Source organism: Brassica napus, chromosome C1 (genome assembly GCF_020379485.1).
Source record: "Brassica napus cultivar Da-Ae chromosome C1, Da-Ae, whole genome shotgun sequence".
NCBI lineage: Eukaryota > Viridiplantae > Streptophyta > Magnoliopsida > Brassicales > Brassicaceae > Brassica > Brassica napus.
In genome coordinates, this window is record NC_063444.1 from 1,061,676 (window position 1) to 1,075,288 (window position 13,613).

Sequence of the window (13,613 nt, forward strand, 5' to 3'; positions counted from 1 at the left end):
CGGAACACACTAGAGCTTCTTGTGGAACTCATAAATCAGCACAGCTACCCTTTGTGACTCGTCGGGAATGATTGATGGAGTGATAGTACTACAACTTTCTGGCCCATAGAGCGCATGAGTACACATCAACAAACAAGCAGTCAAGGCCGCTTCTGCGGGGTTGGTGTTGTGCACCATACCTTTTACTGTCTCAACAGCGAGGGCCGTCTCCAGATAGTCAGGCAAGCAACCACAGTGTTTCAGCAAGCATGGGAACATTTCACATAGGGGGGCAACCTCCTTGGTTAAAACGTTTGCGTTCGTAACCTCCGGATTGCAATCAAGAACATATATTTTTCCTGCATTGAAATCAACGGAAATTCCGACCCAGTGTTTTCGGCTCAGGGAGAGAGGCATGTAGAACCGTGAGGCAGCAGTGTTAGAATTCAAACTCTTCACCACCATATCGACGAGGGCCTTTGTGAATATATACGGAGTTCCGGACTTTGCTCTCCTGAACTTTTGAAAGTTCCTAGCCAACAAAACTTGAAGTCCACTATCCAGGAAAACAGGAGAGGAATGTGAGGTACCACAAATTTTGTTGTTCACAGATGCAGAAACTACCCTCAGAAGAATGTCCATAACCTGTAAACAGCAGGACACTGGTGATCCAAAATGGGTAGAAAGATTAATTCACTATAAGTTTGAAATCTAACGTTACATACTCTGCCTGGGAGAAACCGGTTTCTTTCTCCAATGTCCGTGATGTCCTTCCCCGTGACGGATAGGCCAGCGACGTTTATAACGCTGAAAGGAAAACATTTTCCAAAACGTCAGTCATTTTTACCACAGTTTTAATAATAACAAAAAAATACCAATAACAGTAATACATTATAAAGGTTCATACCAATGATTCTTGAGTAGAATCTTCAGACGGCTATACTTTTCATGAATAACTCCTACATCATAAGCACCATTACCAAAAATCTGGCCTTCTCTCGCACGGTTAAGTAACGCAGTTCCACATTGGTAGTCGGTGAGCAACTGAGGTGGGACGGTGCGTATGCGCTTGCTCTTACGGCACAGTAATGCCTCTCCTCCATCTACTACAACCTCTCCATTGCCTTTCCCACCACCCTGATCTTCGTTCTCTCCCATCTCATCATCATCTTCATGAGGATGTTCGCGAAGCTCCTGAGTTAGGCCAAGTGAGAATGACGGAACCTGCAGTCGAATACAATATACAACACATAGTAGCAGCCGTCAAACAATAACATAGAAACAAAGTAATAATTGAATGAAATATGGGAGGAGAGGATGTGATCATACAATTGGATCAACCTGTTGTTCCGTCTGGCTATGACCAGACCTCGATGATTGATCTTCCACGGACTTTCCCCCTTTTCCATTCGAATGCATGTTAGACAGATGCTTGTGGATAGATTCAGGTTGAACATGCACCTAAGCGAACCGGGGTTCATAACAGATGGACAAATTGACCGTTAAAAATACATTATTGAATTTTGAATACGCAAATACTAAAAGAAATTGCTTGCTAAAAAGGTATGTTGATAAAATTTTAATTTACAACTTATGTATATGAAGACGCGTTATTTATAATTTTGGGGGAAAAATGATATCTGATAGTGGAGACGTATCATGTCGATACTGAACACAATGTGGTAATATAAAAGACGCCTAAGAAGTTTATAAAGGCATGAACGAATTTCAAAACTTACCGCCTCGTTCTCCATCATTTGATTTCCACTGTTGTGGTCATCCGCAGCTCCATCGAAAGGGTTGACCGATTTTTGGGAGCATGATTTACCAGGTGATCCCTGAAATGACAACATTAACACGTTCACAGGCCGTATATATACATCCAGCTAATAAGGAATGTAAATTTGGTAATGCGTTGTTCAATATCCGGATATAAACTACGTATTCACGATATATATATAGGGTTCCGGATATTTAACTATCCCAAATTGACTTCCCAACAGTTTACTTAACATGGAGAACCACATAGAGAGTAAATAACTAAAGTGTGAGGATTACCACTTACCGGGCATTCGTTTTCTGCAGCAGGTGGCGTTGAGTAATGACTAATGTTTTCCATCACATTTTCGATTATCTCATCATTATCATCAAGAGGAATGGGAGTCGTCTTTGAAGGAACACCTTCCACTCCCGGTTCTTCACCCGCTGCAGTTGAGTTTGGATGCGCAAAAGCTGATTGTGTATGTAAAGTCGGCATAAATTTCATCATCTCAGTCTTGAAAGACTGCAACATTCCTTCAACTATTGCAATAACCTTATTTTCACATCCAACAGACTGGGCAGACACCTCTTTAACTGAAGAAACAACATCAGCAATATTCCCATCGATCCTGTTTACCTCCGGTCGCAGTATGGCATTTACAATAGACGTTATTCTGATATCGCCTTCCAAGCAAACTGGTGGAGCTTTATCCTTTCTCGGAATTCCTTTCTTTTTCCCTGCTGTTTTAGCCTTCTCACGCATTCTTTCCACATCAGCTTTTGTTACCCCTCCTCTGAACATATCTTTTGTAAAGATATGGTTATCGTTTATGCAACAAAGCATAAACGATACTTTTGCGTCATCAACTTCATCGGACCATACAAGCACAGACTCGTCCACCGGCCTAGCTGGGTCTTGAGGTATTATACTCCGCACCATAACCTAACATACCAATAAACGACGAAACAACATTAAAGCTAATATAGTAATTAATTCATATCCTACATAAGTGGACTATACAAGTGGGGACCATACCTCTTCTTTCTTGTCAACTTCGCGAGCATGTGCAGGACTTAAAGTCTTCTTCTTTGTCTTCCTTGTACTGCGATCAACATCATCTTCATCGCTATCAGACTCAGATGAGGAACAAGACTCTTGCACTACTTCCGTGAGCGAAGGAACAGCTTCGACAATTACGAGCTGCAAGGCGAAAGCAAAGCCTTTGAGAGCTACTGAATTTTGGGACAGGGAGATCTCATCCTTTTTTTTGATACTAGTCATCAACATATCAAATGCTAACCGACCCCAAGGGAAAGAAAAGAATTCGTCGATGTCCTCAAGCAACTCAGCGTGTTCCTTCAACATCTTCATCTTCAGATTAGTAGATAACAAAACAGATGATACAATTGCCAGACAGGCCAATTTTATCCGGATATCTTTGTCGGTGACGGTTTTTTTTCGCAGCATCTTAACCGCCTTCGACACACGCAGCTCTTCGACACTTCCGAAGAGCTCAGGCCAGTAGGGTTTGTCGTTAATCTTTTTCTTCTTCTTCAGCTTCTGTTTTTTGGGAAACTCGCCACATGGAAGACCGGTGACGATAGCAAACTCTCGGAGGGAAAATCTTATGGGCTTCCCAGCAAATCGGAACCAAGCTTCATATTTCTTCTCAACTTTAAGTTGCCTGGAAAGAAGGAATCGGGCAAATCTACCTGAGAAGCCGGGTTTGTCACCAATATCGACTAGCTTACCAAAGGAAGATTGTCGGATAAACTGAATCTCCTCTTCATCGAGAGCACTCAAAATGGAGTTAATTGCGCGAGAAGACTGGTATGTAAGAACCCTAACTCCCACGGGCTCCTCGCCGTCGGCGAACATCATACCAGGCAGATTCATCCTCGTTTCTTCGACTTGATCTTCAGGAAATTGAACAGACGGATTCATCGCCTTGGAATTTTGTAGTGAAATTTTTTGGGGAAGGTGAACAGAACGTGACAAAGATCTGTGAAAGACGAAAAGCCAATGAAAGAAGAAAAAGAAACAATAAAATTCTTTGAAAATGTCGGAAAGTTTATTCAGTAACAGTTGTCACGCGCATAATCATTAATTGCAAGGGAGTTTTACCGGCTAGCTCTGCGGTGTGTCAGACCCAAAAACTTTTTTAGCCTAAACCCTAGGTATCAATATTTTATGATAATAGGCCTATTTTCGTCATTATGAAAATGTGAACAGAAGCATAACCATTTACCTAATATAATAAGTTAACGTAGTCATACGATGCAAAAACCCTAAATTTTATGTAACTATTAAGATGGGCTTAAGACAACAAAAAAGACAAATGTTGTTTCGGTTGCTCATCTCATGGAAAGGAAGCTTGTGGTTTTTCTTTGCTCAATCGCATTGATATTTTTTATATGTTTTTGATTTTGTGAACTTTTGAATGATTACTTGTAGGTGTTAAGATTACATGTCCAAGTTCGGTGACTTTGAGGATTGCATCGTCATGAAGGTGTTTTGCTTTTCAATTACGAGTCATCATCTGAAAAACTTGTTTTTGTGTGTTTAGGATCGATCAACTGGAAGATCTCGTGGCTTTGGATACGTCACCTTTGCTTCATCTCAAGATGCTTCTTCCATTGGCATAACTGTGATGAGTGCTTTGTAGGAAGGACGCTCTGAAATGTGAACATGTTTTGGGGAACAGAATCTTGGAAGTCAAAGTTGCTACACCAAAGGTTAGTAGTTTCCATATGGCTTATGTTCTTTTATTCAAAAGGGGTTGGTTATGTTTCATAACTTATGTTAATTGTGACAGGAAGAGATGAGACAGCCTGCCAAAAAGGCGACAAGGATCTTTGTTGAGAGGTATGGTGAAATCACTGACCTGTACATGCCTAAGGTGAAATCTATCCTACTTATTTAATTGCATTTCTTATAATACTTTGAAGATTTTGTGGTCACATCTTTAGCTTGGTGTGTCTCCTGGATTTGATAGAGTTACACTGAGAACATTTGGTGAACATGTTTGCACATTCATCTTTTTGTTGTTAACAGGACCCAAAGAGAAGTGGACATAGAGGTTTCGGGTTCGCTACCTTTGCTGAAAACGGTGTTGCAGATCGTGTATCCCGGAGATCTCATGAAATCTGTGGACAAGAGGTAAATAAAAAAAGCTTTGTAGTTGAGGATTTGATTCTTATGCTTTTTGATTAAAAATCTCTACTTAGTTGGGATATGGAATGCCGAGCGCAAGACAATCAAGATCAGACTGGAGGTACCGGCCATACTAATAATGCACACCTTACAAACATTATCATTGAGCTTTTGGCTTTGTCAGTTGTATTGAAACTTCACTTGTCAGATAGATTTATTGAATCCTCAATGATCAATTTATTTGTTATGTTTCTTTCCCTTTGGGAATAACTGAAACCTGCTTTCGTGATGGTATTACTAACGCTGGGATTTTTAACCGAACAGAACCGACCCAAAAAGTTTAGCAATACCAATTTTTAACCAAAATTCCAAACCAAACTAACAAAAATCCGAATCGAAATAACTGAAATTAACCATTCTTTTTTTCAAATTTTATTCAATTGTAACAAAAATATTTAACCAAAAATTTTGGTTAAATTTTTTGAAACCGAACTAACCGGAAACTAATTTTATTTTTTGTTCACTTAGATTTTGACCGACCCGAACTAACCGAATTAAAAGACCCAAACTAACCAAAGAAACCGAACCCGCAGACCTAGGTACTGTGAAGAGAAATGAAAGTTGGGAACAGATCAAAAGCTTTACAAGAAAATTTTGCAGTGTACAAACGTTTTTGTTTTTGTTCAAATATGTCTTTCACAACAAAAAAAAAGAATGGAAACTAGAGAGCAGATGGAGACTTTCTGCAATCAACGCGAGGAGCAAAGCAAGCCATGAAAGGCGTCATGAAAGTATGTCTCCGGACAAGATGAGTGATCTTCACTGAGTTTCTAGAGACTTGTTGCTGTTCTTGTTGATGGTCACTGGACACTGAAACTGAACTTCTCCTCATCTCCTGCGCCTTCAACTTCGCTGATTGAAGCTTGTTCAATATCTTATCCATAGATGCTGACTTCTTCTTCTCCAGTTTCACCTGTCATTCAAAGATTCAATACAATGCTGTTCATGCTGACTATACAAAAGGTAGAGAAGAAGGAGGACCTCAAGTTTTCTAATGGCAGCTTCTGCTTTAGCTTTCTGAAGATTCTCCCAAGCTGCTATCTTCGCTTCCTCTCTTTGCAACCTTCAACACAAAGATAGAAACATTACTAAGCTAATCCAATAAGAAGAAGTCATTACTAAGTTAATTACTTAGAACGAGTCATGGCAGGTTCAGAGATATCCCAAGAGGAAGAAGAAGCAGAAGCTTCAGAGTTGTCTTCAACCTCAGGAGGCTGCTCCTCTCTCCTCATAATAACCCTCGAAGAAGAAGACATGACTCTTCTCTTTGGACGCTTAATCATCTTAGCTCCTTTATCCATCTTCACTTCCCTCACTTCACCTCCTCCTCTACAAGGAGGAGGCTCATCAATCACAGAAACAACCAACGGTGGAGATAATAATAGCTCTTGAGGATTATTATTAGGACTCATCTCTTCTGGACTCATCTGAGTAGCTATGTCTCTTCTTGACACCACCGGAGATTGCGCCGCCGTCTCCTTCCTATCCTCTGCATAAAATTCAATAAAGCTTAGATCTTTGGACATAACTACACAACAATCACCTCAAAGTTTGGTCCTTTTCAAGATTATCTTGATTGGGTTTGTCAAAAGTTTGTCTCTTTTGATGTAAAGACTGAAACTTTCTAAGAGGAGAGAGAGAGAGAGCTTACCAGTATCAGTTTTGGAGCTGAGAGAAGAAGTCTCTTCACTCATCAAATCAACCCAGCTCCGGCTATGTCCATGTCCACCACCACCACCACTACCACCAACACTCCCTCTGAAAACCCTTTCAGCCTCCAAGACTCCGGTAGAGAACGGCGAGCCAGACACCATTAAACCTTTAGGAGCTGCTTCCATAGCCCTCAACCTCGGAGAATACGGCGGAGGATGAGGGAGCGTGGGAGGAACAATGGGGCCGCTTTTGGACTTCTGCCGTCTCTGTTCGGAGAACTGAGAGCTCAGGTTTGCGCAGACGCCGGGCGGGTAAGCCGCGACGGGGCTGCAAATCCACCGCTCGGCGTCTTCCCATTTGGAAGGTACGGCTCTGCCGCTGTAGAACGGCGTCGTTAAAGCGGAGGAGGAGCCGAGGTGGCGGCGAGGGCCGTGGCCGTTGTTGAGTGTGGGAGTGGAAGAAGCGGTGGAGGAGGAAGGGTGGGGGACTCTCTCGGAGCTCCAGCCTTTGTTGTCGGAGTAGCTACTCGGAGCTGCTCCGGGGCTTAGGAAGCCGCCGAAGCTGTTTGAAGAAAGAGATGTCTTCCTCATCTCTTTGTCTGCAGAGAATAGTGAAAAAGAAAGAATCTTTCAGATTTAAAGGTGGAAAAGCTTTATTATGAAGAAACTGAACTCATTTTTCTTTGTTGACCGGAGAGATTTGAAGTGTGTTCAAAGAGAGAGAGAGAGAGAGTGATGATGTAAACTGAATAAAGAGTAGAGGAAATGTACTTTTGTGTTTCTCAAAAGGTGAGAACTTTGAGAGAAGAGAGAGATAGAGATGAGGAGAGAGAGAGAGAGAGAGAGAGAGAGAGAGAGAGAGAGAGTCAAATCAGATCAAACCAAAGAGAGAGGGGAGAGTTTTTGTTTTGTAAGCATTAAGACAAATGTCCGTGGCCGGTCCGATCATAAACTCAACAATTAAAAGGTGATAAAAAGCTTGGTGTGTATTTTTGATTAGGTGATAAAAAGCTTGGTGTGTACTATTTTTTATTTCCGTTCGAATTAGATTATCATCATTTTTGGTCAATTTTGATTTGAGTTTTGGTATAAGTGGTTTATATAGTGAATTGTAACAGATGATCGGTTCACCTTCTGACATTAGGTGAAAAATATTTTAAATTCGGATCAGACAACGTAGTAGCCAGCAATTCACTATGTATCATTAAGCGTGTTTCGACCGACTCTATCGATAGAATTTATAAAAGAAAAAAAAAGATGATAAAAGAAAACAAGATATCTCTTAACATTAAAATCAATTTAAAATTGACTTCTTTTGAGGTAATGCAATTTAAACTTTCTTAAAATGGAAAATAAAATTAATGAAGAAAAATGATTAACAGATTTGGACGGGGAAAAAAATTTCCGTTATAGCTTTTATCCTTGTTATTTGTTTTGATCCTCTGCAGCGTTACACAAAGCCACAACTCTTCCCATGTGACCATTCTGCTCTTTTGTTTGTTCTTTCGATACATTTCAGACACTTTTTTGTCGTTTCTGTTAATAGGCTTCCCGCTTTTTCCTTTTTAACTTTTTTTACGTTATTTAACTGTTAACTATTTTTCTTATATAGATTTGTATGTACTGTAACTTCCTGCAGACCTAGAAAGAAGGATCGTAGCCACTCAATAAAGAAACACTGCTTTTAGTTCTAATTGGTGGAGGTAATATAAGTTGAAATAACTCCGTGAGTTCGTAAATTCTAGAACCTTCATTTAGTACTAGTTCAATACTAACATTATAGACTTTGTGTTTACGGATGTTTAACAAGTTTATTACTAGTTACCAAACTAGTAGTTTGTTTTATACACTACAGTTTGAGCAGTACTTAGCAGTTCGAAGTAGCCACTTTTGAAGACATTTCACATGTAATATACGACGGATATACCAACATACTTAATTCGTCATTGTTTTAATAATTACTTACATCCTTTAATAAAGCAATCTCGTTTGTCGTGGCATTTCTCATCTCGGCTTTTAGTACTTACAGTTCCAAAGATCTGAATTCCTCAAATTGTTGATTATTCATGAAGTTGCGAAATTTGAAAGCGTTAGTAAAAAATAACACGGAGTCATTATCACGTTATGCTACTATGTATTGAAAGCATAGGGATGATCAAGCACAGAGACACAGACGACAAAACACACTAGTCTCTCGTTGTTATTTAATGTGGCATTGATTTTTCGAACAAAACAAACCCATCAATTTGTCTAAAAAATATTTCTGAATATGGGTCTAATTATAAAAAAAAAAACCACGTATCATATTTGACGCATGACAAATAGCGACTCCGCTCCTACCACATTCGACGTTTGATCTTTTCTTCTCCTTCATTCAGATCGTTCTTATCTTTTGTCACAGATATGTTATGAAAAATATCTACAGAGAGAGACCAGACTAATCGTTTAAGGTCGCATGTAAAATAGCGAATCCTCTCATATCACATTCAACGTTAAACTTCTTTGTTTTTCCTTCATTCAAATTTCAAACCATTATAAGAATATCATATCCGTATTGAAAGAAACACAGAGAAAGAGAGATTTCAACTAACACATTTTTGACTACATAATAATTAAATTAAATGATTGACAAAAATATCAATCAATGTTCAAAACTTTATTATTGTAGATTTGTAACAATTATAGCTGATGTATTATTACCTTTACATCCATTGACTAAAACAAGCTTTATATCTTTATTCATTTACTAAAATTAAGCTTTTAGTTTCAACATCTGATAAACTACCAAAACAAACCATCTGAAAGCTTAATTCTTGTTTGCTACCATTGATGCAAAACAGCTATAGTATGACACAATGTCGCAGTCGAACTTTATTCAGGATAGAAAAGTAAGAAAACAAGAAAACACACATAACAAATATATAAAAATATAGGACAAGAGGCAAACATATAGTCTTTTGGCTTCAATAATCCTCTTCATCTGTTTCCCTTCATAGTTCAGTGCCTTGTCCTGCTTCTTCGCCTGCAAGATACTCAACTATGTTAAACGAGGCAAAGCAACCATTTTGTTCAAACATGTAAAGCTTGCATTTGCTTCTTACCTCGGAGACCTTGAATACGAGGAAGAGCGTCTGCGCGAGCGTTTAGGAGAGCGTGATGGTGACCTAGACGGGGACCTAGACCGTGATCTTGAACTGTGCCTGCGGGATCTCCTGCTTCGGCTTCTACTTCTGCGTCGTCTGTGTCTTCTGCAAACAAAAACATGTTTACAAGTTAAAGAAAACCAAATTGGAAGGAGGACATGATGAAATCTGTGTAGGTGAGTGTCTCGATAGAGAGCAGATCCAGTCAGAGCTTTTAAGAACCGAAAAAGTCTTCTGACTTCCTTGTCATCTTCATAAATCCCCACTCTAATCACGAAGCACAAAATGATAACTTTATTAACAACCTCGGTGGTGGTGATCGACTATAACTCCTACTACGGCTGCGATGTCTACTCCGACTTAACCGGCTTGTTTCCGCTAGTTTCTCCAGCCTTTGCTTCTCTTGTTCTCGTTTTTTAGCAGTCTCCGTTGCAGTGTCCTTCTTAACTGTACACATATGATCCATCCACCATCTCAGTTTCTAATAGCAAATGGGAGTGAACTTATATGCAAAAGAACACTTTAAGTTCTTACTCTGTTGCGTTAGCTGTTTGTTCATGATTCTCTTCAGTCGTTCTTGCGGAGTTTCTTTCTTCTCCGCTGGCGTTTGCTTCGAAGATCCTCCCAAGGAGGTACCTGCTTTTGAAAGCTTCGCTAGTGCTGAGGAAGTACTGTAAATACAAAAGCTAAAGGATGAGACAGATGCCACCAAAATAAACTTGATATACGCAATCATGACAATACCTCACTGACGGTTTAGGTAGTTTAACAATCTTGTCTTTCTCAAGCGATACACCAGATGCAGGGTCAACATGCAGCGCCTCAAGAATATGTCCTGACGATGGTCTGCAGGGAAATACAAAATTATAATTTCCTACTCCATAGATTCAGTCAGAGTATAAAAGGGGTTCCAGAAAGCAAGCTTCTGTCTCTCCCTTGATGTCACAGGTAACCAAAATCTAGTGCTAATATACACAACAAACGTTTCCTCGAACAATAAATGGGGAGTAAGTGGCTATCTTTGCAAGAACTAGAGGTTGAGTGCTCCGACCGGTTGAATAGGTCAGTTTGAGATGGTGGTGAACGCGGTGGAGAATATCCTCCAAACTTTGGACTTGCCACGTCTCCTGAGCCTCCAAATTCTGTAATATACTCGATTTTTGGCTTGCTAATTTCGCCAGAGTCGTCTCCATGACCATTCCGCCTTGAGTATGACGGAGAATATGACCGGGATCTGGATCTTGATCTGTGAACAGAAGCAATAAGAGATAAGCAATCACTTTCCATAGATTGTATGACATAAGAACAGGTTAGTAAGGGAAAAACCTTCTTGAGCGCGGATAAGCCTCATAAGTAGGACTCCTTCGAGACTCCCTGTGAATAGAGAAGCACCATGTCAGTGAGCTGAAAAATCCACGGACTTTTGCTTCTTATGTAACTGAGGCACTGTCTTACCTGTAGGGATCATGCTGAATCATGTGCCTTCCAAAACTCCTTGAAGTTTCTCTTTCTCTATCCCTCTCTATTCTAGAAACCTTTCTTCTTTCCTTTCGACTTAGCTTCTTCTACATTTTCATAAAATTTTGATTTCATCCACGTTAGATAAGCAAAAATAAAAGGAAGCCATAAACTTCACAAATCAAAATGGGTCTTGCAACTTACAACAGAAGGATCGCCTTTGATAAGTTCCTTTTGCCTTTTCTCCTCCTCCTTTGCCTTCTTATCCATATAAACAAGCCACCCATACCGCTTCACCCCAAACTGTTTCGCAATTGCTTCCATTCCTTCATCTTCGCTGTCATTACTATCAAAATCTTCCTCCTCATCCTCATCATCATCCTCCTCCTCATCATCATCTTCTCCCGCATCCAAAGATGCCTCTTTCCCGTTTCCACCATATGAAAACCCAACCTGTGAATACGTGCCTTTGTTTGCAGGTGCTTGCGCTTGTTGTGGTCTAAGGAACAAAAAAAAGATGTTCACATTAACTAGAAGATCAATAATGATCAAAAGACTCGAGCTTTTAGTTCGTAATCAAAATCTTGAAGATTAAAGTTGAAAACGCACCTTGTTCCAAGGAAGGGTGCAGCAAGTTTAGCCTCAAGCTCTTGATTAACGTGTTGCAAACCCTCTCCATCAGAAACTGTTCACAGTACTCAGCATTATCCCACTGACTCTTATCTCAACTGTACTCAAGATTTTTCCTTGAATTAAAAACAACTTTGAAGAGAATGTAGAGGAAGAAGGTACCGACATCCTCTACGGCGATGCTTAATTAAATCCCGATAACGCTCAAAATTAACAAACTCCTCAACTTCCTCCTCCTCCTCCGACTTCTTATGCAGCCGCATGCTTCTCGAACCAGCCTCCCTCACAAAATCAAGCATAGCACGTCCATCGAATCTGCACATTACAACTACACTATCAACAAACGATTCAATCGAAATCGAAATCGATCAAACAGCTAAGAACTAATCCAATACCTATCGATCATAACATCCTGCTTCCCGTTCCACGGTATCCTGATTCAACAAAGTCAATTGAGAAACCAATTCGAAAAATCGAAGGATGAGAGTTAGTTTATTTACAGGCCCTGTTGATCCTCGGTGGCTTGGTAGAGACCGTCGTCGCGGAAGATTTTGTAGCGGGATCCAACGGCTTGGATCGATTGGATGGGATCTCCGCGGCGTTTGGCTAAGAAGATAGCTCGACGCTGAGCTCGTTTCCGAGCCGCGTCCATCATGTCGTGCACCTTCTTCTCCGATCGTCGCGCTTCGTGCCACATCTTGAAGAAGCTCTCAGGAACCCTAATTAGATTCTCCGATTGGGGAAACGTTTTCTCAGGCGAAGATTATTGTTTTATTTGCCGATGACTTTGTTGGAATAATATGAACCGTTCGATGCTGATAGGTGAATAAAGATGATATAAGTCGCGGAAACCTTCTGGCTGTCTCAGAGGTTTTTACTGGTTCTGAGTTTTTTTGTTTTCTTAAGGGTGTCGAGAGGAGAAAAAAAAAGGGGGGACAAATTGAGGTGGGCCGGTGCCTTTCTTTTTAAATGGGCCCCTTGAGTGAAAGCCGGATGATATGAATGAGAGAATCAGAGAAGTAAGTTTTATTTTTCTTTATTTATCCTATCGATCCGGTCAGTGTTAGAAAGAACACATTAAATCATTACTATACTGCATGATCAGAATTTAAAATACCTTTGATTAGTACCAGAAAATAGATCTGTTACATCTCATTATTTGAACCATTAGGCTGAAATCTATAAGTCTAACCTGCCTAGACGAAGATAATTTAATTTTTAAAAGGAATCAAAATCGAATACTAATATGAGTGGACACCAAACCTCAAAATTTTAGCAATAAATTATCTAACCAAATAAGTTTTCGTTGCTCAGGAAAAAAAAAAGAGACATGTTTTGTTTAAAAGTTCTGAAGAGAAAATGTTATTTTGCTTAATCGGTTGTTGAAACTTGAAAGAGAGATATCACGAATAAACGTGTTTTATTCTTTTAAGTATTATTACGATGTACATGCATTTATGTTTAATTATGTGTATTGCTTAGTATGATTTTTGTGTATATAACTACAAATTGGAGAACAATAAATCAGTGGTGGCCCAAACAGATTTTGGGACGTGTGATTGATCACTTTTATTTGAGGTGAGTTCAGTGGCAACGTATGACGTTAACATATGGCATACATAATTATTACATTGATGAACTTATCAAATTGCATTTTATATCTCATTTCTTGGACCACTTTGTTGGTTTAAATGTCGGTTTAGAGTTTTTTTTCCTTCAGATCAACTATAGTGATTTGGATATTTAATATACATCAGTAGCATATGCGAAATATAA

The 13,613-nt window shown here is 39.6% G+C and overlaps 4 protein-coding genes across 4 annotated transcripts; 1 reads left to right on the forward strand and 3 right to left on the reverse strand.

Moving 5' to 3' along the window:
• Positions 1-9: 9 nt before the first annotated feature.
• Positions 10-3,685, reverse strand: LOC125580852. The gene is made up of 7 exons (XM_048746102.1): positions 2,777-3,685; positions 2,045-2,683; positions 1,719-1,817; positions 1,309-1,440; positions 887-1,203; positions 705-786; positions 10-624 (listed from the first exon to the last, which is right to left on the reverse strand). The coding sequence occupies exons 1-7, from the start codon at positions 3,683-3,685 to the stop codon at positions 10-12; spliced, it is 2,793 nt and encodes a 930-aa protein (XP_048602059.1).
• A 523-nt stretch (positions 3,686-4,208) lies between these two features.
• On the forward strand, positions 4,209-5,031 carry LOC125580853 (RNA-binding protein Musashi homolog Rbp6). The gene is made up of 6 exons (XM_048746103.1): positions 4,209-4,250; positions 4,308-4,402; positions 4,446-4,476; positions 4,557-4,640; positions 4,796-4,900; positions 4,969-5,031. The coding sequence occupies exons 1-6, from the start codon at positions 4,209-4,211 to the stop codon at positions 5,029-5,031; spliced, it is 420 nt and encodes a 139-aa protein (XP_048602060.1).
• A 482-nt stretch (positions 5,032-5,513) lies between these two features.
• On the reverse strand, positions 5,514-7,544 carry LOC111202024. The gene is made up of 4 exons (XM_022694415.2): positions 6,606-7,544; positions 6,086-6,443; positions 5,936-6,017; positions 5,514-5,867 (listed from the first exon to the last, which is right to left on the reverse strand). Exons 1-4 carry the CDS (start codon positions 7,195-7,197, stop codon positions 5,616-5,618), a joined length of 1,284 nt encoding a protein of 427 aa, XP_022550136.2. The 5' UTR covers positions 7,198-7,544; the 3' UTR covers positions 5,514-5,615.
• A 1,861-nt stretch (positions 7,545-9,405) lies between these two features.
• Positions 9,406-12,675, reverse strand: LOC106438848 (CLK4-associating serine/arginine rich protein). The gene is made up of 13 exons (XM_048745027.1): positions 12,338-12,675; positions 12,233-12,271; positions 12,004-12,152; positions 11,817-11,892; positions 11,412-11,706; positions 11,205-11,314; positions 11,076-11,123; positions 10,801-10,995; positions 10,494-10,595; positions 10,284-10,420; positions 10,055-10,196; positions 9,708-9,854; positions 9,406-9,628 (listed from the first exon to the last, which is right to left on the reverse strand). Exons 1-13 carry the CDS (start codon positions 12,532-12,534, stop codon positions 9,604-9,606), a joined length of 1,662 nt encoding a protein of 553 aa, XP_048600984.1. The 5' UTR covers positions 12,535-12,675; the 3' UTR covers positions 9,406-9,603.
• Positions 12,676-13,613: the final 938 nt, after the last annotated feature.